Below are 25,146 nucleotides of genomic sequence, written 5' to 3'. Positions count from 1 at the left end.
ATATAAGAAACCAACATTATTATGTATGTATGTATGTATGTATGTATGTATGTATGTATGTATGTATGTGTATGTGTGTGTCAATTTGCTTGAAAACAAGATGATCTCCAAATTTCATTTATTTCAAAAGGGATAGATAGCAAACTTTCATATACGGCAGTGGTACCTGAAATGATGTTAAGAACTTTTTTATCAAGGAAACTGGTTCTGAAAGTAGTACTTTCAATCACATGTGACAGGATTGGTTTGTATTTCATGTTTGCGCACAAGATTTGGTCACATTTGTCCTACTTTATATATTTATGTTTTGGACAGAAACATGTGTATCACTACGTGACTATATGCCTAATGTCCTCGATGGGAGATGGGTGTTCTTTCGAATTTAAACGTAGCACTGCGACTGTTTATTGTGTATGCAGTTTGAGTCAAGAAATACGGTTTTTGTTGCTGAAATGCTAACTTTGCGGTAACTCTTTAGTGTGAATTTGTAATGTCTACTCTTTTAATTCCAAGCTCAAAGTTTTTACCATTACAACATCTCGTGAATTCTATATACATATATGTTGTGGGCGCCTGAAAACTAAGCAATAGGTGACACGACATGATTCAATGAGCAAAGTACAACGCAAATAAGTTGATAAAAATTCCAAAGAAATTTTGATGGAAAATGAATAGATATTATCAAGATTTTCAACTAATTAGCATATTGCTGATTTCCAAATGTGGAGATGCAACTTCTCCATATGCTGGCGGAAGTTCATTACGGTCCTCATGATATGAACTACCTTCACTGTCGGAATGTACATTGTCACTGATAACTATGTCGTAAGAGGGTGGTATTTCATTCCTGTTTGACAAATCTTTTTCAGACTCCGGGTAGTAGGTACTGGGAAACAGAGAGAAAAAAGTAATTTGTATTTATATGTACACATTTATAGTATGGTATAAATTATTCACACAATACGAGTAGTTGGACACAATAAAATGGTGGGTGAAATATGTTGTTAATATGGGCCACGACCAAAATATGCACGGAGTGGGAAAGCGCTATATAAGAAACCAACATTATTATGTATGTATATGTATGTATGTATGTATGTATGTATGTATGTATGTATGTATGTATGTATGTATGTATGTATGTGTATGTGTGTGTCAATTTGCTTGAAAACAAGATGATCTCCAAATTTCATTTATTTCAAAAGGGATAGATAGCAAACTTTCATATACGGCAGTGGTACCTGAAATGATGTTAAGAACTTTTTTATCAAGGAAACTGGTTCTGAAAGTAGTACTTTCAATCACATGTGACAGGATTGGTTTGTATTTCATGTTTGCGCACAAGATTTGGTCACATTTGTCCTACTTTATATATTTATGTTTTGGACAGAAACATGTGTATCACTACGTGACTATATGCCTAATTTCCTCGATGGGAGATGGGTGTTCTTTCGAATTTAAACGTAGCACTGCGACTGTTTATTGTGTATGCAGTTTGAGTCAAGAAATACGGTTTTTGTTGCTGAAATGCTAACTTTGCGGTAACTCTTTAGTGTGAATTTGTAATGTCTACTCTTTTAATTCCAAGCTCAAAGTTTTTACCATTACAACATCTCGTGAATTCTATATACATATATGCTGTGGGCTCCTGAAAACTAAGCAATAGATGACACGACATGATTCAATGAGCAATGTACAACGCAAATAAGTTGATAAAAATTCCAAAGAAATTTTGATGGAAAATGAATAGATATTATCAAGATTTTCAACTCATTAGCATATTGCTGATTTCCAAATGTGGAGATGCAACTTCTTCATATGCTGGCGGAAGTTTATTACGGTCCTCATGATATGAACTACCTTCACTGTCGGAATGTACATTGTCACTGATAACTGTGACGTAAGAGGGTGGTATTTCATTCCTGTTTGACAAATCGTGTTCAGACTCCGGGTAGTAGATACTGGGAAACAGAGAGAAAAAAGTAATTTGTATTTATATGTACACAATTACAGTATGGTATAAATTATTCACACAATACGAGTAGTTGGACACAATAAAATGGTGGGTGAAATATGTTGTTAATATGGGCCACGACCAAAATATGAAATTTAAATCGTCATCATTTGTTTTTATGGAAGACTTTGGAGAGAAACTACGTAAGAAAAGAAATATATACCTTTTGTATTGTTTCATTGATATATGCATTAAATGATCGGATTGATTAGTTGATTGGTTGGTATAGTGGATACACTATAGGGCATCACACAGACACACAGAGGCAGGCAGATATGCATGCATACATACATACATACATACATACATACATACATACATACATATACATACATACATATACATACACATGCATACATACATACATACATACATACATACATACATACATACATACATACATACATACATACATATATACATACATACACACATATATACATGCATGCATGCATGCATGCATACATGCATGCATACACACATACACACATACATACATACATACATACACACATACATACATACATACATACATACATACAATGTACATACATACATACATACATACATACATACATACATACATACATACATACATACATATGGCCAACTGCCTTCATAGGAAGTTTGTGTTCTTAAAATATAGCTTAATTACTAAAAACCATACACAAACAAACAAACGCACACATACACATACATGCATGCATACATACATACATACATACATACATACATACATACATACATACATACATACATACATTCTACATACACACACACACACACATGTGTACACATACGCACACTACGAGCTCGAGGATATAATCGTTTTTTAAAGAGTACAAATTCGAAACAGGCAATTAAGTGCATAATATTACATGCTTATTTCATACAGGTAATATTTATAACAATTTAAAATAAAAATTAAGTCTAGCTTAGTAATGTACGATTGACCTAAGGTGACTTATCGCCAATCATAATGGTGATTTGGAAAATAAGTTCTCCAGAACCAGTGACATAGACACAGGTTGTCATAACCTTGGATTATCATGGCATACGATTAATACATATTTTTTGTTCAACGACAACATCTTTTCGAGCGCATGCTATGATAGAATATATTTTGTTGTCTACTACTTTCGAAAGTTCACTTCAATTCACGCCTACAATAAATAAGTCGAAGCAGTAACTATTATATATCAACTTTGATATAACTGCATTGTTTCATGTGCAATTCACCCGTTGTTCAACAATATTCAACAGCTTTGCATAGTTTTTTCCGGTTTATTTGTTATAGGCATGTGATAATCTAATCTTTTTAATCATCGGGAAATTCTTTATTTTGGGGTTATTTTTTGAAATATTTGACGATAACCGGCTCCTTTCTGTCTGTCCATGTTTTATGTAAGTGGTTCTGGAAAGAACAAGTTTAACTCAGTGACAATTGGAACATGACTGTGTAGGTGTGTGTATGTGCTATTTTAAGTACGAGAACTGATATAGACTCTATTATACCTATATAATAATGCACAATAATGGAAAGCAAACAAAACATATTATAGGACATTACTTGGAAAATAATAATAAGACAAAGATAAACTCACTCGTAATCTATAATAACTTACGCCATAAAGCTCTGTGTACGAATCTACGCACTACTATGATAAGTATATACTCACCTGCGGCTCAAATTTGTGGAATCATACTCGGAGCATTACGTAATTCGTAGATTAATTCCTTGGGATAAGCATAGACGTAGGGTCTATGGGATAATATAGAAAGCAATGACCAAGACTATATGTTTCAGGTGCGTAAAAACATATTCTCAGTATTGCAAACGAAATTGTGACACTATAAAGAACAGCAAAGATTAGTACATCATATGTGCTACTTTGATATAAGTTGGAATTCTTCCAATCCATTCACCATTGTTAGTGCAAGTTCTGGTAGTGTCACTACAGGCAGGGTTACACCCATCATCGACGTTGATTGTCACTTCTATTCAGATGGCAATGGCAACAGTAGACAACATATCATTCGTTGGGTGTGATATTTATAAATATACTGTTACATTAGAATTATCTTCTGGCATTGTTAGAACATTTGATTGGCGGCTGCGTATTTTTGGTGATTTTCTCGACATTTTTAAACTCGTAATATATTATGTCGTTAGGATTTGAACGTTGATAGAGACATAAACAGAGACGAAATGGTCACTGGACATTGCATAGGTTTAATTTGTAACCTCTAAATAGGGCAAGGTCATTACATTGTCGACGTCCTTTTATTGATTTCAAGTTGTAAAGACATCGTATATTGTCCCTTTATTGATTTCAAGTTGTAAAGACATGGTCTTACTTTGTATAAAAAACATAATAATATTTGGTTCTTATATAGCACTTTCCCACGCCGTGCTCAATGTACAATTATTACCTCTGGCTCGGATCAGACGGGTACAACGGCTCTTTAGTCTTCCTTAACTCCCCGGGGAGCATACAATTCATTGCAGCCATTTAAGCGGATGGGATTAAAGCCTTTATATTATAACCTACATCCTACCAGGTCCCCAATGATACAGCTGGGTTGACTGAGGCACCAATCTTGCCCAAAGACTTTATATTAGTCACAGAAGCAAACAGTAGGCAGCAAGAGGGCTTGAACCTGCACCATGTAGATTCCAAGCCGGTCACTCTAACCACTCATCCATCACGACTCCACATATCCACTGTTATCAACATCTACACAACTGTTTCATTCAGGCATATCATTCCTTTATTTATTTATTTCAAGTTGCAAAGACATATACCGACCCTTAGTCTGCAATATATCTTCACAGCTGTATTTTTATTACACTTGCATTTGTCCTTTAAATTCACGTTATTTTACGAGCTCAAGAGGAGTGTCTTCGCTCGTAAAATAACGTGAATTCAAAGGTACCAACAGACCATTATCAGAACACACAACGTTGTAATATTTGTATAAATTGTCCAAATATCCGACATAGACGGGTTGTCGTTAATCAAAACACGCAAACGAAACATTTGAGGAGTTTTTGCAAAACTTGGCTGAAAACGTGTACCAAAACCTCGCAATACTTTCTTCCCGTTATTACTGAGAACACAACGTAATCAGGTCATGAGCAACAGCTAAATTTCTTACATATAAATCTACAGTTCATCGAAGTTAATTTTTTTTAGCGACGGATGTCAAGAAACATTCCGTGGGTTATTACTATCTAAGTAGTTTCTTTACAAACGTATATAGTCTTTACAATCGACCAATCGGAGAATGTGTCTCTCAATGTGGGCGGGAATAAATCGTAACGCATGCGTATAGGTAACTATACAACCAAGTGCGAATTACCTATTTGTTATTTGTATTTGTACTGAAGACGGTGACAAGAGGAAACCAAGAAAATGAGGTAAACTTACTTTATTTTTCAAAGCAACGTACTATTTGCCTTTTTAAAATTTCTTTTGCGATTTTGTTTGCGCCTGCCTTAACATACATGTTCTCATTTCTGCATATATTTACTACATATACGTTCAAAACACAGTTTAATTATCATGGATACTTTTGACCTGAGTTGATCATGACAGACCTCACAGAACACGTCCCTGCTTCAAACAGAACCAAGCATAACAACGTCGACTTCTCTAGCGCATTTTCAAATTCATTTGGACGTGAACTTTCCGATTGTCGCGTCGTGGAAACACTCGATGATGGATTGAATTAGCAGAGCTTATGACGAAGTGCCCAGGTATCTTCAATTCAATTCACTAACTTTATTATCCATATACGAATGCGGAAATTTGTCTTTAGGCTCAAACGTCAATTTACAAAATAAAGACATCCAGATGGGAGTTTATCAAAAGATCTGTGGAAGGGTTGCATATGGTCATTGACAATTTTCTAAGAGCGAGCTTTCCTGTTAACTGCCTTGTGATAGTGACATGCCAATGTAACTTGACGACAGTCAATGATCTTCTCTGCTGTGTTTACAATTCGGTTGAGTTTACTCCTGTTTTTAACTGTGAAGTTACCATACCAACAAGGATTACATTGAAAGTCAAAACACTTTCAATGATAGACCTATACACCAATTGCAGCATATTCTGATTGACATCAAATGACTTTAATGTCCTAATAAGGAGATACAGTCTCTGTTGAGCCTTTTTTCGCGATAGAGACTGTGTTTTCGGCGAAAGAGAGCTTGCCATCAAGAATTGACCCAATGTATTTGAAACTAGTAACAACTTCGACAGAATCGATCGTCATTCATTGATACAGGCGTGAAATGATAAATTACTTTGTGTGCTACAACCAATTCTTTTATTTTTGCAACATTCATATCGAAAAAGCTGTCTTTACACCAATTATTTAAAATGTGAATATTACAAAAATAATCAACAAAAGAGTCTTCATCAAGTAATAGACCAATAAGTGCCATGTCATCGGCAAATTTAAACAGACAACTTATTGCAGTACTGCATCTCATGTGATCAGTATAAATGTGGGTGATACACCCAACCTTGGGGAGCAACAACGTTCAGTACAATTTCATCAGACATATAACCATTAACGCAAACCCGCTGAGGTCTATCCTTAAGAATGTCGCGGATCCAAAGAACTAAGTTAGAATTAACATTTAACTCAATCAAATGCTTTAATAGAATGTATAACTGTATAGTATTAAATGCGCTGGAGAAGTCTATCAAAACGAATCCGTACGTACGTACGCATTTTAACGTTCTAAATGCTGTACAATTAAGATAGTGTAATAGATGCATCCTCTACACCCCTGTGGGCTTTATACGCAAACTGAAAGAGATCTAACTTGTTAACTACCTCACAAAGCAATAACTCAATTCATAACAATACTCCCCATACACTTGCACAAAATTGATGTCAAGGTAATCGGCCGGTAGTCGCCGTTTAACTGTTTAGGGTTGGGCTTCTTTGGAACTGGAATGATTGTGAATGTCTTCCATGTGTGTAGAACAACATGTCAATCTACTTGGCAACGTATTACAATCATACAGCCCCTGGTTATTAACTCAGACGATGGTCAGTGCTAAAAAGGAGTGTTGACTCATCATGTAAATTAGTCGGAATATTACCAGTTACTTTGTCACCATGGTAACATAAATAATATACAGTGTGTGGCAAACGTAGTCACTTTTTCCATTTAGCTTGTCTACCTTTTTTTATCTTCATTCAAATGTTTGGCTCTATTGTAGTCTTGAGTTATTGAAGACCACTTGAAAAGGCACAATAATACACAATGGTGGATGGACTGAGTGACCCGTTGAATCGAACGGTCGACGTCATGACCGGCTTACACCGTCTCTTGCTCGGAATAGTTCGGCTGAGAAATCAATCAAGTGCAGGCTGACAGTGTTCATATATTCAAATATGACATCTCACGATAGATGTCATAAAAACTTGCACAGCTACCCTAATATTATATTTAAACTCTTTTCTTCATATGCAAGAACGTTATTTAGCTAATTTAAGTACATATAACATATATATATTATAAACTTTCATATTACGTTTATCACTCCCCGCCGCCATGTTTGACCATCTATCAGCCTGGCTATTCGGGTTTATTGCCGACAGAATGTGCGCCCACCATCCCATATCAAACAAGTGTAAAAAAACTGAACTGGTACACACTGTGATAAACCCGGTGAGGAATGGTGTACATTGTACTCATTAGAGTTAAAAAAACAAACTGATTTAAATGTCTCATAAAGGTGATCATATTGTTTTGTATGTTTCTCTTAGCAACTATATGAGTCATTCGGTTAATTATAAAAAGTATAATTTTTTTTAAAAAAATCATCTTCTTCACGTTTCTCTCCCTCTCCCCTTCCCATAATCTCCACAAAATTGGCATGTTCTCAAGTCCACTACTTGAATAACTTTTGTCATGAAAGAAATCCTCTGTTTGTGAGCAATTGTCGTCGCCGCTGCCATGACTGTAGAGATGGCGTCGACAGTCCAGACACTTGCCTATTTTGCCATCGAAAGTGCTGTGTACAACCGACATTTGTAATAATTGCCGAAATTTGTAATAAACCGAAATTTGTAATAAAAAAAGTAGATGTCGGAGCTAAACATTTGGGTCGGTTGGGTAATGAGAAACATATTGTTGGAATACAGTCCTATTAAGATATAGCCTAATTACCGAACCTAATTAATTATGCATATTAATCTTTAAAAATAAAAACTATGCGAGGCTTTATAGGATATTTTGGCCTTTTCTGGTTGATGTATGCACCACGAAAGTTTGTGGAATTTGAAGTATGCACTCTCTAGATATATATGACTTAATTACTGAAAATCAATAATTTATGCAAGTTACACACTAACATTAAAAACTAGGCCAACTGCCTTTATAGGGCATTTGTGCTTTGTTATGTTAGATATATATACCAAATGTTGTGGAATTTGAAGTGTGAATTCTCCAGTTATAGCCTAATTACCGAAACTAATTAATTATGCACACTAATCATTAAAACTAAAAACTATTCCAACAGGCTTTATAGGATATGTGTGCTTTGTTATGGTTGATGTAATTACTAAAAACCATTGATTATGCAAACCACTAATTAATCTTCATTGGATATTTACCAAAATCTTATCAGTTCTGGTGTTTAGCATAGGGAAGATGTGTAGCAAGTATAATTAGAATCGGTAAGATAGGTTTTGAGATATCATGTCCACAGACAGACAGACAGACAGACAGACAGACAGACAGACAGACAGACAGACAGACAGACAGACAAGAGTATAACATAACCCCCCCCCCTTACGAGAGGTAAAAAATAGGATCACTCTAAGGATAAAACGATAGATCTTCTACATACATTATTGGAATGCAAAATTCTGAGATATAGCTATTATAAATAAGTACCTCTAAATTGGAAAGTTAATTATATGAAACTGTATAAAATGTCAAGCCTGCATAGTTAATATATTACCTAATCGAAAAATTATTAATTATGCAAATTATGAATTAAAACTATAAGCTACATCAACAAACATTATATGACATATGAACTCAGAATTTGAAGTGTGCATTCTTTAGATATAGCCTTATTACCAACACTAATTAATTATGCACACTAATTGTTAAAACTGAAAAGTATGCCAACAGGCTTCATATGGTTAATACACGTACAAAATTACATTGAATTTGAAGTTTGAATTCTTAAGACATAGTCTAATTACAAAAACATGAATTTTGCAAATGATTAATTAGTGTTCATATGTATATATGTAGCAAGTTTCATTAGAATCGATGCATTAGCTTTCGAGATATCGTGTCCTCAGTCTGACGCACACATACATACATACATACATACATACATACATACATACATACATACATATATACATACATAGACAAACAGACAGACAGACAGACAGACAGACAGTTAAAAGGTATAACATAAACTGCCCTTACGGGAGGTAGAAATAACATGCATATTACGAATTAGATTTATACTTCAAAATTCGCGTCTACGTTCAGCGCTACATTTTCTTGCGTTTTTCTTTGGAATGTTACCATTATTATTATGCATCTGTGTTACACCATCCCATACACATACTTGTTACTAGTATTATGTTAATGAACAAATTGCTTCATAGTTAAGTTGTTATCGATTAGGTCTTGATACAGAGAGGTATTGGTATTGAGGTCTAGCGAAAATATAGCCATTTTTTCCTTCCATAAGGAAGGAGATACATTAGGGCTGAAATGCCTCTGTGTGTGTATGTGTGTGTGTGTGTGTGTGTGTGTGTGTTTGTTTGATTGTTTGTTTGTTTGTTTGTTTGTCTGTCTGTCTGTCTGTCTGTCTGTCTGTCTGTCTGTCTGTCCGTCTGTTTCATTGTTTTCTCCAAAATGGCTGGCTCAATTCAAACGAAATTTTGCACAAGTGTTCCGTTGAGTAATGGCAAGAACTGATTATGGTTTGGTAAAAATCCCATGAATATAAATGTAAAGTTGCGTAATTAATTACTCGATCGGCTGGTCGCACATGCACTTCGTTTCGAAAGTGCGCCACCAACATCAATGTAAGGTAAACCAGGAAGCTACGGTACGGATACACGCTGTTGTTCTACACTGAGAAAGACTCTGTTTTCAGGGGTTTCAAGTATTTGTATTGATATTTTCATTAAATCTGAAGATTATTACATCAAAGCAAGGAGGAGAGCACTAAAAATACACATAATCTGTAAGCTTTATTGTAAAATATACAGTCACGATAGTCTGCTCACTTCACACCTTTCACGCATGTGTACGATTTGGAGCAGATGCATGGTGCATCTGTCAATCTCAATTGAAACAAGTATGTATACATTTTACAAAGTAGGGCAATAATACCTAATCACTTCATTGTTACGATGTCTACCATGAAGTATGTAAACTTACTGATGCGCAATGTGGGTTTCAATGTCATTTATTATTTGCCGTGGAAACGGGTGTACATATCCGGGGTATGTAGGAGATCATAAAAGCCCAGTGCAGTCCAAGATTGCAAGCTTTTCTGGCATTTGAACAACGTTTTTGACAACTGACTTTCACTGGGACTTGACAAAAATCACATATGTAGCTAAATTTCTTGCATAAATCATGAATTTGCAAGCCTCCCCTTATGGAGGGCATTCAGTTTAAATCTGGTTTAACATGCATTTTACGGAAGAACAGAAACACAGCTAAATTTTTTAATTAAAATTCACAGGCATCATACACATCTGAATTGTTGGATCATATTTGTTTTAAAACTCTTGATAGTATAAATCAAGCAAGAAACAATTTCTTTTTCAGATTTCTATATTTAAAAAAATTGTTTCGATTGTATTTATGTTGGTACTTTTTTTACTCAATATGCAATCTTTGTTTTCTTTACGACTTCTTGCTTATAGATGATATCATTATTATGTTTTCCAGAATACGGTTGACAATAATCCAACTGATGTTGGTATTCGTGAGTTTAATATCACGTACAGCGGCAGGTTAGTAAATATTAATTTTACAGCACCCGATTATCTATGAACGGTTTTACATGCTCATGATCATTTATCCTGCACTGCTGTAAGGCCAAAAAAGGAATTGTTTCTGGTCAGGACATTTTGTCTAAACCCTAAACAAACCTGTCACTATTTAAAATAAATCTACCATTTAAGGCAGTTACTGTTCTTTTTATCGAGTACTTGAGACCCCTGTATATAAACAATTACACTCTTTTGAAAGTTCAATTCAAACAATCAAAACCAAGTGAGGTATCTGATAACAGGAGGTCATGAAATAGATGTCTTTTGTTCAATCTCAGACTAAGGTTCAATCCATTGTCTTTGCAAACTTGTCTGCTTTTACTTGTCTGAGATGAAAAAAATAGCGTTTCTAGTGACTTAGGTCAACTTCACTCAGTCTACATATTGGCGTCCTTGTATTGTACGACCTCCTATTATCAGATACCTCATGTGGCATTGATTGTTTAAAATGGACTTTGAAAAAAGTGTATAATTTTTTAGATGCAAGGGTCTTATCAATTGAGTTTATCTTGAAAATCACAGCTGCGTCTATTCCATTCACGCTGGTCATTAGAATTTCATTTGATAAGACCCTGTATTTATAAAGGTTACAGCCTGCTTCGGAATGTCAAGTAAAGGTGTAGCCAACATTTGTAATTCCTCAGACCACTAAAGTCATTCTGAAGTGAGATGTAAGGTGTTTGTACTTCTTATAAGGATTATAATACATTAAGGCTGGGGTGAACGTAAACAGTTTCTTTAATGATTTGCAATCATAAAAACACCAATTCACTAGTCTTTCACGTATGATCATTAATTATCAAAAAAGATGTGCAATCAGAGAGGTCCTAAAAATGTCATCAATACTTTGAGGGCTATGCCAATTTCGTTAAGTCTTTTTCCCCCAATTCTTAAAATTTGATGTCTAAACTTCTTTACGCAAATTGCTTAACCTCTTTACCACAGAAAGCCTTTAAAAATAGTACAAGTATCAATTACCTAGATGCTGAGAGTGTATAATTTCTTTGTCATTAAAAAAAAGCTTAATAGCATCTGGGTGTTCGAGACACACATACAATCCTTGTCATAAAAATTTAAAAGCTTAGCATTTGAGGTTTCCCATTCAACAATTTATTCTAAAACAGAAGACATCAAGCATTGCGTCAACGCGAGTCGATAGATAAGTTAGTGTTGTTTCGCCTGGACTGTTTGTTTTGTCACCTCAGGCTGTTGCACAAAACCTCAAATACTAAACTTTTATGATATGGATTGTGTCTCAAACACCCAAATGCTAAGCTTTCATGATATGGATTTTGTGTATCAAACACTCAAATGTTAAGCTTTTATGACAAAGAGTGTAATTGCCCTAGTGCGTTTATTGCTTTTGTACGTATGACAATGATCATGAGTAGCCTCAATGATTGGATGGTTGACCTTGCAAGTGTTGTCTGCGCACAACCCGTATACTTGGCAAATCAAGCTATGTGTCTTTTCAAGGATACCATGCATAGCAGTTGATTGGTTGAATACTTAATTCAACTCCTTATTTGGAGAGGAAAAATGTCTGGTTGACCATCCATCTGCTCACTATACTGAAATGGTGAAAACACTGAGTTATTGGTTGGGGTCACATGTTAAAATTACACTGGAGACATGGGATTTTTAGTCACCAACCAAAACCCAGCATGAATGTTTTACAGATCTAGACATGTACTTAAAAATACTATAGGTTCCTATAGGGCAATCCTACAGGACAGTTTAAAAGGGCAGTCCTAAAGGGCAACCTATGTTTTTTTTGACACGATTCCTATAGGACAACGTACCCTACTTGCATCCAATAGGACAACCCCGTGGGCGTCAAAACAACTATTAACGTCCAATAGGACACCCTATAAGTCCTAGAGGACAACCCTATTAGTGTCCAATAGGACAGCCCTGTAGGTCCCAGATGACAATCCTATTGGCATCCAACAGGACAACCTTGTAGGCCCTAGAGAACCATCCTATAGGCCATCATTTAGCTAGTCAAAAATAGATGAAACCAAGCTGTTTCTTAGAAAATATGCTAACATTTTAATTGAAATGGAACTTCTTGAAAAAGCCCGTCATTATTTACGACCTGGGGAGATGTAGGGGGTGTGGTTTATTCAAAAACTTGGGAGTGAAGGTCGTAAATAATGATGGCTCCCTAATAGTAGAGTGTGGAATGACTGGAAAAGCCTTGACAGATCCACAACAACGTGATAGTGACCATGCGTCTTAATTTTGTCTTGTAGTAGTCCCAAACAGAATATATACATCTATAAAACACAAATCTACTTCAGAGGCTTGAAACAACATGTTTACTCTCGAAAGCAATTCTGTGGTAAACCATTTCGAACAATTGACATAGCAAACTGTCATAGAGTAGTGGGTTAGTTTTTATAATCAAGGTAAAACTTCAGTTAATGAAATGAAAACATTGAACCATAGACCCTACATGAAAGGGGTGTAATTCTATTATCTAAAAGAATCTATAAGTAGCCAGATATAAACAGTGAACTGAGAACCAAAGACAACATAATAAATGGGTACATGTGTGGAAACATATAAATCCCTTTACACTTGGTCCAAGCCAAACAGGGCATTAATTTAGTCTATTGTTTAGTAAATGCATACAGGTGTGGAAACATATAAATCCCTTTACACTTGGCCCAAGCCAACCAGGGCATTAATCTGATAGTGGATTTGCATAATCCCATATCTTTGGCCAATTATGATTCAATGTAGATTCATGTGACTGTTTATATCCAATGACGTGTAGCGGGCTGGAGCACAGATGATTTATGGGAAATGGGGTAGGATATAATTGACTTGTGATCTGTAAGTTTTAGCAGATTTATTTAAAATTGGTTTGGGAGCTAAGAGAGCTCAATAAAGCTACATCTCCTTCTCTGAGAAGTTCTGTGCAAGTGTCTATGTATAGTTGTGCTGTGTCGAGAGTGTTGACGATAGTAAGATCCAAGTAACATTCTGGTGAGAATCTACAGAAGAGTTGAAGTCGACTTCGTTACACAAACGTATAATAACCACGTGCACTTACAAATGTTTTGATTTTAAGGATTATAGGTTTTTTGTTGTAATTTCAAGGGTTTATAATATGAAATTTTTTTTTTACCAATAACATGCGTCTTTCTCGAGCTTTTGAGATGCTCTTTTATGATTTTATGTATTACAAATATGTAATACCAATATCTTTCTTTAAAAAAATATTCACAGTTGATGGTGGGCTTGGTATTGTAACTATAACTGATCCTCCAACATTGAGTGCTGACTCATGTATGGCTCAACTTGAGCTGACCTTTGATGTAACGGTTTGTGAGACCAGTGGGACAAATTACTTTACAATCTCGACCGTGATGGCAGCGTACTACTCTGATATGTCGTCACTGACGGGGACGTCCGTAGTTGCTGAATTACCATCTGGTATATACTTGTTAGCCGAAGCTAATGATGTTGGATCGCAAACTGGTTTCACAGTTACACTGCCTGCAGAAACTGATAACTGTGCGGCAATTAAATTCATATGTTTTACTGGAACATTTCCCAGTGACAATAATGATGATAACGACCGTACCTGTATTGGTTTGAGGAACAATGAAAAAGTATTCAACTGTCCAGGTATGTGTGTATGTATGTATGTATGTATGTATGTATGTATGTATGTATGTATGTATGTATGAATGTATGTATGTTTGTATGTATGTATGTATGTATGTATGTATGTATGTATGTATGTATGTATGTATGTATGTATGTATGTATGTATGTAATATGTATGTATGTATGTATGTATGTATGTATGTATGTATTGTATGTATGTATGTATGTATGTATGTATGTATGTATGTCATAACATAACACATCCATTACAGCTTTATCAACAGCAGAGTAACATGCATGATGAGTTTTATATTTTACGCCATTGAAATTACTTATGTAACTTCTAAACTTAACTATGGTTTAGTGTAATGATAACATGGTGCCTGTATATTATGCCATTATGACGGACTTTTGGTGTTGTTTGAATAGATGATTGCCACTTATTTTTTCAGTGCCGACCCTAAACTGTTTTTATGTATTCGGAAAAAAGATAATAAACTGTGAAGTCTAACGAGAAATAGTGGATGTGTAAACTGACATCAACTTAAAAAGACAATATAAAACTGTTCTTCCAATCTGTAATGGCTGTTCATTGTTTCAGTGTAACAATTTGCATCATGGGAGTTAATTGACATGAATATGGATTAGATAAACATTGAATATTTATGACGCCTAAGTGCATATTTAATAAAGTCATGAATAATTCATTAAATAAATATTGACATCTGCTAACATCCAAAATATAACAGTGTAACACTGAAAGAACAGTATACATGTACGTGAAAAGTGCATCGATTTGTTGTTTCTTAGCAACCTAGTAATTTTTACTTCATGTTTAATTGTTATGACGGTTTGGGCTTGTCTTAAACTCCCTACATTCCACACTGAATTCCACCCTTCTCGGTACCTTCCTATTTCATGGTGAGTTGGGACGAGGAAGGGCTTTTACCAGTGTTGGCGCTCAGTACAAACTAACTCATAGATAATTATTAAGGTAGTCATAGTGAAGCTGGTTTTACAGGTTACCGATCATTAGGCTTACACAGGGATTATAGATGATTGCAAATGTTATTTATTTTGTTAATATTACCCCACTAAGGAAATTATGAATATTTATAGACAGGGTTGATAACTAATATTTAGTCAAACTTGTTGTAACAAGTGCATGGAAAAATTTATAATGTAAAAATACAACATGTGTTTAAGTGAGTGACTTTAAAACAAATGATCATGACAACTCAAATGACAGAAAACGAATGATAGTTGAATTACAAGCCCTGCACTCTTAAATAAATGGAATGTCAGTCGACACTGTATAGCATAAGTGGAATGACACATTGCCAGCCATTCGAATGCTTTGAAAGTGGAACGACAGCATTTAAAGTAAAAAGAGGAATGACACACCAGGCCTTTTCTACATTCAGCTAGATGAATGACACCCTCTGCACTCTTAAATAAGTGGAATGACAGCCGACGCTGTATAAGTGGAATGGCAGCCATTGAACTGCTTTGAAAGTTGAATGACAGCATTTACGGTATGTAAACAGTGGAATGACACACTTTTCTACATTCAGTTAGTTAAATGACATCATCTGAACTGTTAAACATGTGTAATGACAGTCGCTACTCTATAGCATAAGTGGAATGACAGCATTTCCAATGCTTTGTAACTGGAATGACAGCATTTCCAGTATCTCAACATTCAGTTAGTTGAATGGCATCCTCTGAACAAGTGGAATGACAGTCGCTAATATATAGCATAAGTGGAATGAAAGCAATTCCAATGCTCTGAATGTGTCATTCCACTTGTTTAACAGTGTCTAGTGTAATAGCGCAGGATGTCATTCAACTAATTGAATGTAGAAAAGGGTGTCATTCCACTGTTTACATACTATAAATGCTGCAATTCGTTTTCTGTCATTCGGGTTGTCATTCGTTGTAGTGTCGCACTGTTTATGTTATTGTCTACGCAGCATTTTGTCCTGAACTAACAATAGAAGGTGGAAATGTGTCAAATACAGCCGTGGGGGATGGCTCTGTCGTTATTGTCACTTGTAATGAGGGTTTGGAACTGAATGGTATGAGTGAAGTGACCTGCAATGCCGGAACATGGAGTGATGAACCAACCTGCAGTGCACCATGTGATCCATTCACACCACCAAACAATGGGGCGTTGTCTACTGATGCTGTTGCTGAGGGAACAGAAGTGACCATCAATTGTGACGATGGTTATAATCCTACTGGTGGTAACACTACCAGAACCTGCACCAATGGTGAATGGACTGGAACACTGCCAACTTGTATTAAAGGAGCATGTAGGTATCAATCATGCAGTATTTATAGCCTTATCGCTCCGCTCAAGAATGTTGCCTATTGTTATAAGGTTGGGATGCGAGAATTGTTTTGGCTACTCCCTTACAAGTATCATCAACACACCAATCTCTTAATTCTTAATTCTCACATCCCTACATCTCCCACTCCTCCCCCTCCATTCTTTCCCTTCTGGAATTCTGTGTCTAGGGGTGCCCTAAGAGGTCACTGAAATGCGGTCATTGATACGTGCACCAATTGCAATTTCATTTGTTTGAAATCCTTTATATGGGCACCCCTAGACAAGACAATGCAAATGGCAGACTGTCATGAAGGTAAGTGCATTTAGGATCGCTGTCTGTCTAAGGATGCACCAGTAAAAGAATAACCGTAATGCAGAACTCTCATACTAATTATATCTCAAGTCTTGGTATAATTATCTTCTACACAGGTGTACATATTTACATCCTACCTTGAACAACATATTTCTCCTGGCATTACTATTAGTTAGATCGTATCACGTGGTAGACTATTGACCGCGTGTATTTACATTTGCAATACACATAATAAGTATGTGACTTCATGAAACTTAGAAATTTAAAAAAATGACAATTTTTTCGGTATAGCCTAGAAACATTGATAAAGAGAATAATCGATTTCTGCTTTAACTCGTAAATCAGGGATGTTATTAAGTATTACATCCCCGCAAAATGTTTGTCTTATTTCACTTTTGATTGGTGACTTTCTGTTATAAAATCCAAATGAAATTCCATTTGTTACCTCAAAACAACACACACCTTTATCCATATAAAAATATCGTTACCTTGTTATCCTTTTGTATATTTGCCAATTTTCAAAATATTTTTTTAGTTTATCAATTTGTTAAATTTATACTGATGAATACAATAAAACACTTTATTTTCTAAATCAAACTAAAGGAGCCTTCAGCAATTCCAAAAGGGGGATTTAAGGATGGGTCACTTTTTACAAATCTAGTATATAGTGAAACCAAACCAACCGTACCAAACATGTACAAAGTGTGCTTTATTATAGTCCCTCCCCTCTTATCATATTTAAGTAATTATAAATATGGACTTATGAAGGGATAATCCAATATTAAACCAGTCATTTTTAATTGTGGCTTTTGTGAAAAATTAATTATTAGAGTATGTCAGCAAATTCATTTACAATATTAATAGTTCAATTGAAAGCACAACTCTTCAAATAAAGGGTCGTGGATTTTTAATTACTAAGTACTCTCTCTTTTTCACTTCTTATACAGGTTGGTCAGGAAGTAGTCCCATATCGAATCGGCGTGAACTTTCTGCATTGATGAGTATGATATTGGCGATAGCGATAATTCTGAATATCTGAAAGGGGACACAAATACACAAATGTACGTAATTGTTCACAATCACATTTTAGAGACACTGACAACAATGTATGTTTGACGATGTGTGTAACGTAAATGGAACACCACATTAGGAATTAATAATTTCTTTTTGATTTTGGTTCTGGAGAGTAATTTTATACATAATGTTTCATCCTATATATTTGGCGTTAACTTGACAAATGACACCAAATTGGAGTTGCTTCACATCCATTGTCCTAACAGTGGTCGCAAAACCTAGAATCCGAATTTTTCGAAAATGCGTTAATTTCCTCGAATGGCGTTCCTCTGAAAGTAGTGAAACTTTTACAAAGTTTGGCCGAATAATATTCCAATTAAGAATGATTCTAAAATCAAAAATAGATTATTGATATGTCTTCCTTTTCAAACTCTCGCTCAATGTTTGCTACATGTACAGCTTATACCTGAAAAGTGTTTTTTTTTTATATTCATACTGACATATTCTCTTTTTCATATTTCAGATAAAGTTGTGGAAAAGGGGCGAGAGGTCATTATATTATCCCTTTGAAATATAACCTGGCTAAGATAAATTTGAACGCTATGCATTACTAATGATATAATCAATTATACTATTAGTCAATTAGTCAATTATACTATGCACACGTTATTATCGTCGAACAGAAAGTATGGATAGTATACAATAGTCGTTGCACACAAAACGAAAACCTGTGTCTACGACGTCACTGGTTCGACGATGTTTTGAATATCAATCAAATGATTTCATTCCAAATTGCCAATTTCCCTATTTTCCCATAAGGAATAATGATGTTATTTCCAAATATTTGTCTTCATTCAGCTGGAGTACTCTTGACCTAAGGCTTTGGTCACCATTCGTCTAGTGACCCGTAATAGTAAGGCCCCTTAGGTCATTAGCCATTTCATCGGATGAATGAAGAAAAGTAAAGGGAACTAAGAAAAATATTCAATGTTAATATGTTTCGTTGTTTAGGTGTTGATATTAATTGTGTGAAATATAGATTTGATACAGCTTCAAGTGTTATCTTGTTAACATTACCGTAATGAAATAAATTGTAGTAATATGAAATCTACCTTGAAATCGCGATTTAAAAATGTATTTTATAACTAGAATTCTGTTATCTAAACTGTTCGTATTTGTGCGTAAAAACCCGTTGTGTGATCACTATGCATTCTGTTATATATGGTAAAGTTTCAGCATTCCATAACCAATAGGGGACTTGTAAACCCGCCATGTTGAATGTTGCATCATGGGAAATGTGATAACGAATGCTAATTAATTAGTATTGTAAAAAAATATTGTTACATTGTTTGTAACCACAAATAACCAATTCATAGTAACTCTGATCATTGTGGGAGGTTAATTCATCAGTAATCCAGATTAGGCATAACAATAACCACAGATAATATCATGGTCCTTTGCATCTGAGCATGTTCAGTCTGGATTGCAAGTTTCCTATTGAAAGCGAGAGATAGCATAACACTTCATAGAGATACTCTGTGATTTGTAGGAGAAAGGTAAAACGTTTCCATAATTTACATCATACTTTTGTTTGCTTGAAATATGCATAAAAAAGTTAAAGCTATAATGATCTCAGTTTAAATTTTCTTAAACATTTTGTGTAAAAAATGATAAAAATGATATTGTTATAAGGTTAATTATCATTTCTTTTATTTCAATATAATTGTTAAAATAATTTTTACTAAAGATTAATAGCCACTTTAGTCATTTGAGTGACATGTTTTTATTACATAGCAAATACCGATATAATGAATGCATAATAAACACTAAGGAAGAACTAGAACTCGGGCTGGAATAGATATCTAGACAAGAATTAATTTTGAACTGGATTTGGGGTGGACATAATGGAAACTGCTACAAATTAGTCTACGATCTGAGCCCGATTTCTGAGTAACCTTAAGCTTGGCTTAATAAAAAATGATGGTGTACGAACTCAGTTAATTGTGGAGTCATGTGTATGTATGTATGTATGTATGTATGTATGTATGTATGTATGTATGTATGTATGTATGTCTGTATGTATGTATGTATGTATGTATGTATGTGTGTGTGTGTATGTATGTATGTATGTATGTATGTATGTATGTATGTATGTATGTATGTATGTATGTATGTATGTATGCATGCATGTATGAATGTGTGTGTGTGTGTGTGTGTGTGGATGTATGTATGTATGTATGTATGTATGTATGTATGTATGTATGTATGTATGTATGTATGTATGTGTGTGTGTGTGTGTGTGTGGATGGATGGATGGATGGATGTATTTATGTACGTATGTATGTATGTATGTATGTATGTATGTATGTATGTATGTATGTATGTATGTATGTATGTATGCGACCGGCTTGGAATCTACAGGTTGCAGGTTTGAGCCCCGTCGCTGCCTGCTGTTTGTTTCTGAGTGGCTAAAGTCCTTGGGCAAGATTTGAGCCACGACTGTGCCTCAGTCAACCCAGCTGTATAACTGGGGACCTGGTAGGATGTAGGTTGCAATGTGAAGGCTTTAATCCTATGCGCTTAAATGGCTGCAATGGATTGTATGCTCCCCGGGGAGTTGAGGAAGACTAACGGGCCGTTGTGTTGTTCTGATCCGAGCCAGGGGTAATAATTGTAAAGCGCTTTGAGCACGGAGTGGGAAAGCGCTATATAAGAAACCAACTTTATTATGTATGTATATGTATGTATGTATGTATGTATGTATGTATGTATGTATGTATGTATGTATGTATGTATGTATGTATGTATGTATGTATGTATGTGTATGTGTGTGTCAATTTGCTTGAAAACAAGATGATCTCCAAATTTCATTTATTTCAAAAGGGATAGATAGCAAACTTTCATATACGGCAGTGGTACCTGAAATGATGTTAAGAACTTTTTTTATCAAGGAAACTGGTTCTGAAAGTAGTACTTTCAATCACATGTGACAGGATTGGTTTGTATTTCATGTTTGCGCACAAGATTTGGTCACATTTGTCCTACTTTATATATTTATGTTTTGGACAGAAACATGTGTATCACTACGTGACTATATGCCTAATTTCCTCGATGGGAGATGGGTGTTCTTTCGAATTTAAACGTAGCACTGCGACTGTTTATTGTGTACGCAGTTTGAGTCAAGAAATACGGTTTTTGTTGCTGAAATGCTAACTTTGCGGTAACTCTTTAGTGTGAATTTGTAATGTCTAGTCTTTTAATTCCAAGCTCAAAGTTTTTACCATTACAACATCTCGTGAATTCTATATATGCTGTGGGCTCCTGAAAACTAAGCAATAGGTGACACGACATGATTCAATATGAGCAAAGTACAACGCAAATAAGTTGATAAAAATTCCAAAGAAATTTTGATGGAAAATGAATAGATATTATCAAGATTTTCAACTCATTAGCATATTGTTGATTTCCAAATGTGGAGTGGTAACTTCTTCATACGTCGGCGGAAGTTCATTAAGGTCCTCATGATATGAACTACCTTCACTGTCGGAATGTACATTGTCACTGATAACTGTGTCGTAAGAGGGCGGTATTTCATTCCTGTCTGACAAATCGTGTTCAGACTCAGGGTAGTAGATACTGGAAAACAGAGAGAAAAAAGTAATTTGTATTTATATGTACATAAAGACACGTTCACACTATGATATAAAGTATTCACAAGTCAATACGAGTAGTTGGACACAATAAAATGGTGGGTGAAATATGTTGTTAATATGGGCCACGACCAAAATATGAAATTGAAATCGTCACCATTTGTTTTTATGGAAGACTTTGGAGAGAGATTACGTAAGAAAAGAAATGTATACCTTTTGTATTGTTTCATTGATGCATTAAATGATCGGATTGATTAGTTGATTGGTTGGTATAGTGGATACACTATAGGGCAGCACACAGACACACAGAGGCAGACATGCATGCATGCATACATACATACATACATACATACATATATACATACATACATACATACATACACACACACATATACATACATACATACATACATACATACATACATACATACATACATACACAAACAAGCACACATGCATACCCACCTACCACCCCCACCCCCACTCACATTCATGCATGCATGTATATGCGGCAATGTGTACATTTTCCCACATGTATGAAACATGATTGTAAAAGTGGATCTAGATTCCACGATGATGGCGCTATATATGCAACTCAATCTTCGTGTGTCAATTCTTTCGGTCAATTAGACATTAGAAAAACATAATTGAATGACGTATGAATCTATAAATGGTATTATTATGGTTGTGATGGATTACTATGACTTACTCTGTTGAGTCATGGTTACTATATCTCGTCATAGAAGGACCCAGTATCTGCAATGACGGCTCATCTGAGTGCACATTCCCCCTTCTTTCATCGATCGCGAGGCTGTTAAGAAAGTCTCGTACTGTGGAGTCAGGTTCCATAGTCCTTGGGGAGTAGTCACTCCCTGTGCCGTGAGGAAAATCCAAGTACACATCAGAATGACTGTCTCCACCGAGACTTACCATCAAACCCGTGCTAGAAACAGGTGTCCGTGGTATATGTGGGCGTACATGTAACAAGTGGCGGTCCAACCAACTGGATGTCGATGACAATCTGTTTCCCGTCTCTCCAACTGGACTGTCTGGTGTAAATTGAGGAATTCGACCTGGTGGAGGGGGAACTAACGAAGGGCAGCAGTCATAACAACGCGTACATCTCTCCCCATACTGCGCACAACACATTACAATGAATAGCATCACACCAATTATCATTCCAGATGTTGCGAACAACATGGTACCGACAAACTCCTCTTTGAAAGAATCGTTCACACCACCAATAATCCAGAACACAACAGCGAAGAACAGCAGAACCATACTTATTCCCATTAGGATGTAACACGTACGAACTAAACTCACTTCGGCCATCTTCAATTAAAAGATTTAATCAACACAGGAATATAGGGCTGTAAGGTTACGATAAGATCTTAACATATTGTGTTCGTGACTCTAACGTTCCCATCGTGTCATGTTTGGGGGTTAACTGCTCATTCGTCTGCGAAGATTACTCAGCCAGAGCATAGTCACAATGATGCATGAAATTACAACCTGAAATGGTATAGAAATCAATACAAGTATAGGAGTTAATTGATTGGCTTCAGCTTGCCAGAAACTATGCCCTCTCAATAATTGCTTGGCATGTTTATTAATGCGGTCATGCGTTCAGTATTTTTCACATAAAACAGCGTAATTTATCGATGTGTATATGCCTTGAGAGCCCCTTTGCAGTCGTTTAAGACTGTTTAAAAACGCGATGACGATTCGTTCACTGAATCGAAGACTCGCGTTATACGTTCACGCACGACAATTTCGTTATAAAGCCATTTTCAGTCAACCACGCGTCAGAATCTTGATGCAATTAAGGAACATCTCCACGCAATGAGTAGGTTTTGGTTTTAACACATTAGGTACGGTCGCTCATCATGAGGGCGCTATACATTATAGCCGTCAATTTGATCACATCCAGAAAAAAATAATCGATAGCATAATTGTAGCACAAAGTAAACACCTGTCATAACAATCATGAGACACTTCAAAGGGGCCCACAACCAGGCAATACGAACGTGTGTTTTGATTCTCAACATTGCGTAGTTCATGAAACGAAGAAAGCTGTGTCAACATGGAAGAGAGTTGACACAGAGTGAATGAACGGTTGATGTTCACATCAATACATTATAAGACACAGCACGGTCGTTGACGTACAAATATGCATTGGCAGATTAAAAATAGCATTTATACTCTACATGGCATTAATATACAAAACCACCACTTGCCGGGTTTTTTTTTTCGTTGAACGTTGGTTATTTTACCTACCGTATATACAGTGTCGTCCTTGTCTCAGTACGTTGGTTCAAATATCTACTCGAATGATATTGAGATCTCTTGACAAAGGAGCTGAAATGTCTTGTTCGTATTCATCGTTTTCGTATCATCTAGAATCTGGTGTTCGTCTTCACAACAACTCATCGACAAACGAACGTCGACGGCGAGAAGTCTACATCTACATATATGTACAAAAGACAAACCTTTCCGATGTGTTACCTAGCAACCGTCCAATAAAGACAAATAGATCCTAGTTAGCGATCTGAAGATGTTTGCCATGGTGATATTCGAGTAGTGTTTTTGAGTGGATTTTTTTTTATAAAAACACTAAAATCACGACCGTCCGTAGCTCGACCCAATAACCTTCGACTCTGTGTTTAAATATTAGGGATCCCTAAGTTCTCGCATAATATTAATAACTGTGAATTTTATCGATTCAATGTGGAGAGGGCAAACAACAGTGTACTCTATGTAAGGTCAGGAATACAGAAAATGTTAATGAAAATTTGTTTCAATTTGTCTGTCTCAAGTTAAGGAAATATATTACTGAAGGATTGATATCAACTGAAGATAAAGGGTATAATGTAATATTTTAAGATTCAATTCCATCGTAACCTTACCGTATCATTGACTCGGAAATACCGGGTTTATAACTTTCCCAGTAGACTTACATGAAACATACCATTAAGTATGAGCGCCCTAAATCTACTGAAATATTTTTTAAGGAAAAAATTGTGTTGTTCCGATTACGCTCAATTTTAGAATAGGTGGAGTAGGTAGATTTTTTATTTTATTTTTTATATATATTTTTTTTCATGAGTGAGTGTCTAGTTCAGTTAGTTATATTTTC

At 35.5% G+C, this 25,146-nt stretch overlaps 1 protein-coding gene across 1 annotated transcript; it reads right to left on the bottom strand.

Moving 5' to 3' along the window:
- Window positions 1–21,618: 21,618 nt before the first annotated feature.
- On the bottom strand, window positions 21,619–24,603 carry LOC144435904 (uncharacterized). The gene is made up of 3 exons (XM_078124544.1): window positions 24,288–24,603; window positions 22,720–23,522; window positions 21,619–21,996 (listed from the first exon to the last, which is right to left on the bottom strand). The coding sequence occupies exons 2-3, from the start codon at window positions 23,340–23,342 to the stop codon at window positions 21,801–21,803; spliced, it is 819 nt and encodes a 272-aa protein (XP_077980670.1). The 5' UTR covers window positions 23,343–23,522; window positions 24,288–24,603; the 3' UTR covers window positions 21,619–21,800.
- Between the last annotated feature and the right edge of the window lie 543 nt (window positions 24,604–25,146).

Source organism: Glandiceps talaboti, chromosome 5 (genome assembly GCF_964340395.1).
Source record: "Glandiceps talaboti chromosome 5, keGlaTala1.1, whole genome shotgun sequence".
NCBI classification, from domain to species: Eukaryota; Metazoa; Hemichordata; class Enteropneusta; family Spengelidae; genus Glandiceps; species Glandiceps talaboti.
Note: the sequence above shows the minus strand (reverse complement) of the source record. Positions and strands in the feature narration are given on the sequence as shown.

Bases quoted from the DNA above. Each gene is read 5' to 3' on its own strand.
- LOC144435904 (XM_078124544.1), bottom strand. From the start codon at position 23,342: ATGGCCGAAGTGAGTTTAGTTCGTACGTGTTACATCCTAATGGGAATA. The intron at 21,997-22,719 runs GTAAGTCATAGT...TCTGTTTTCCAG, and splicing joins AGTAACCATGACTCAACAGA to TATCTACTACCCTGAGTCTG.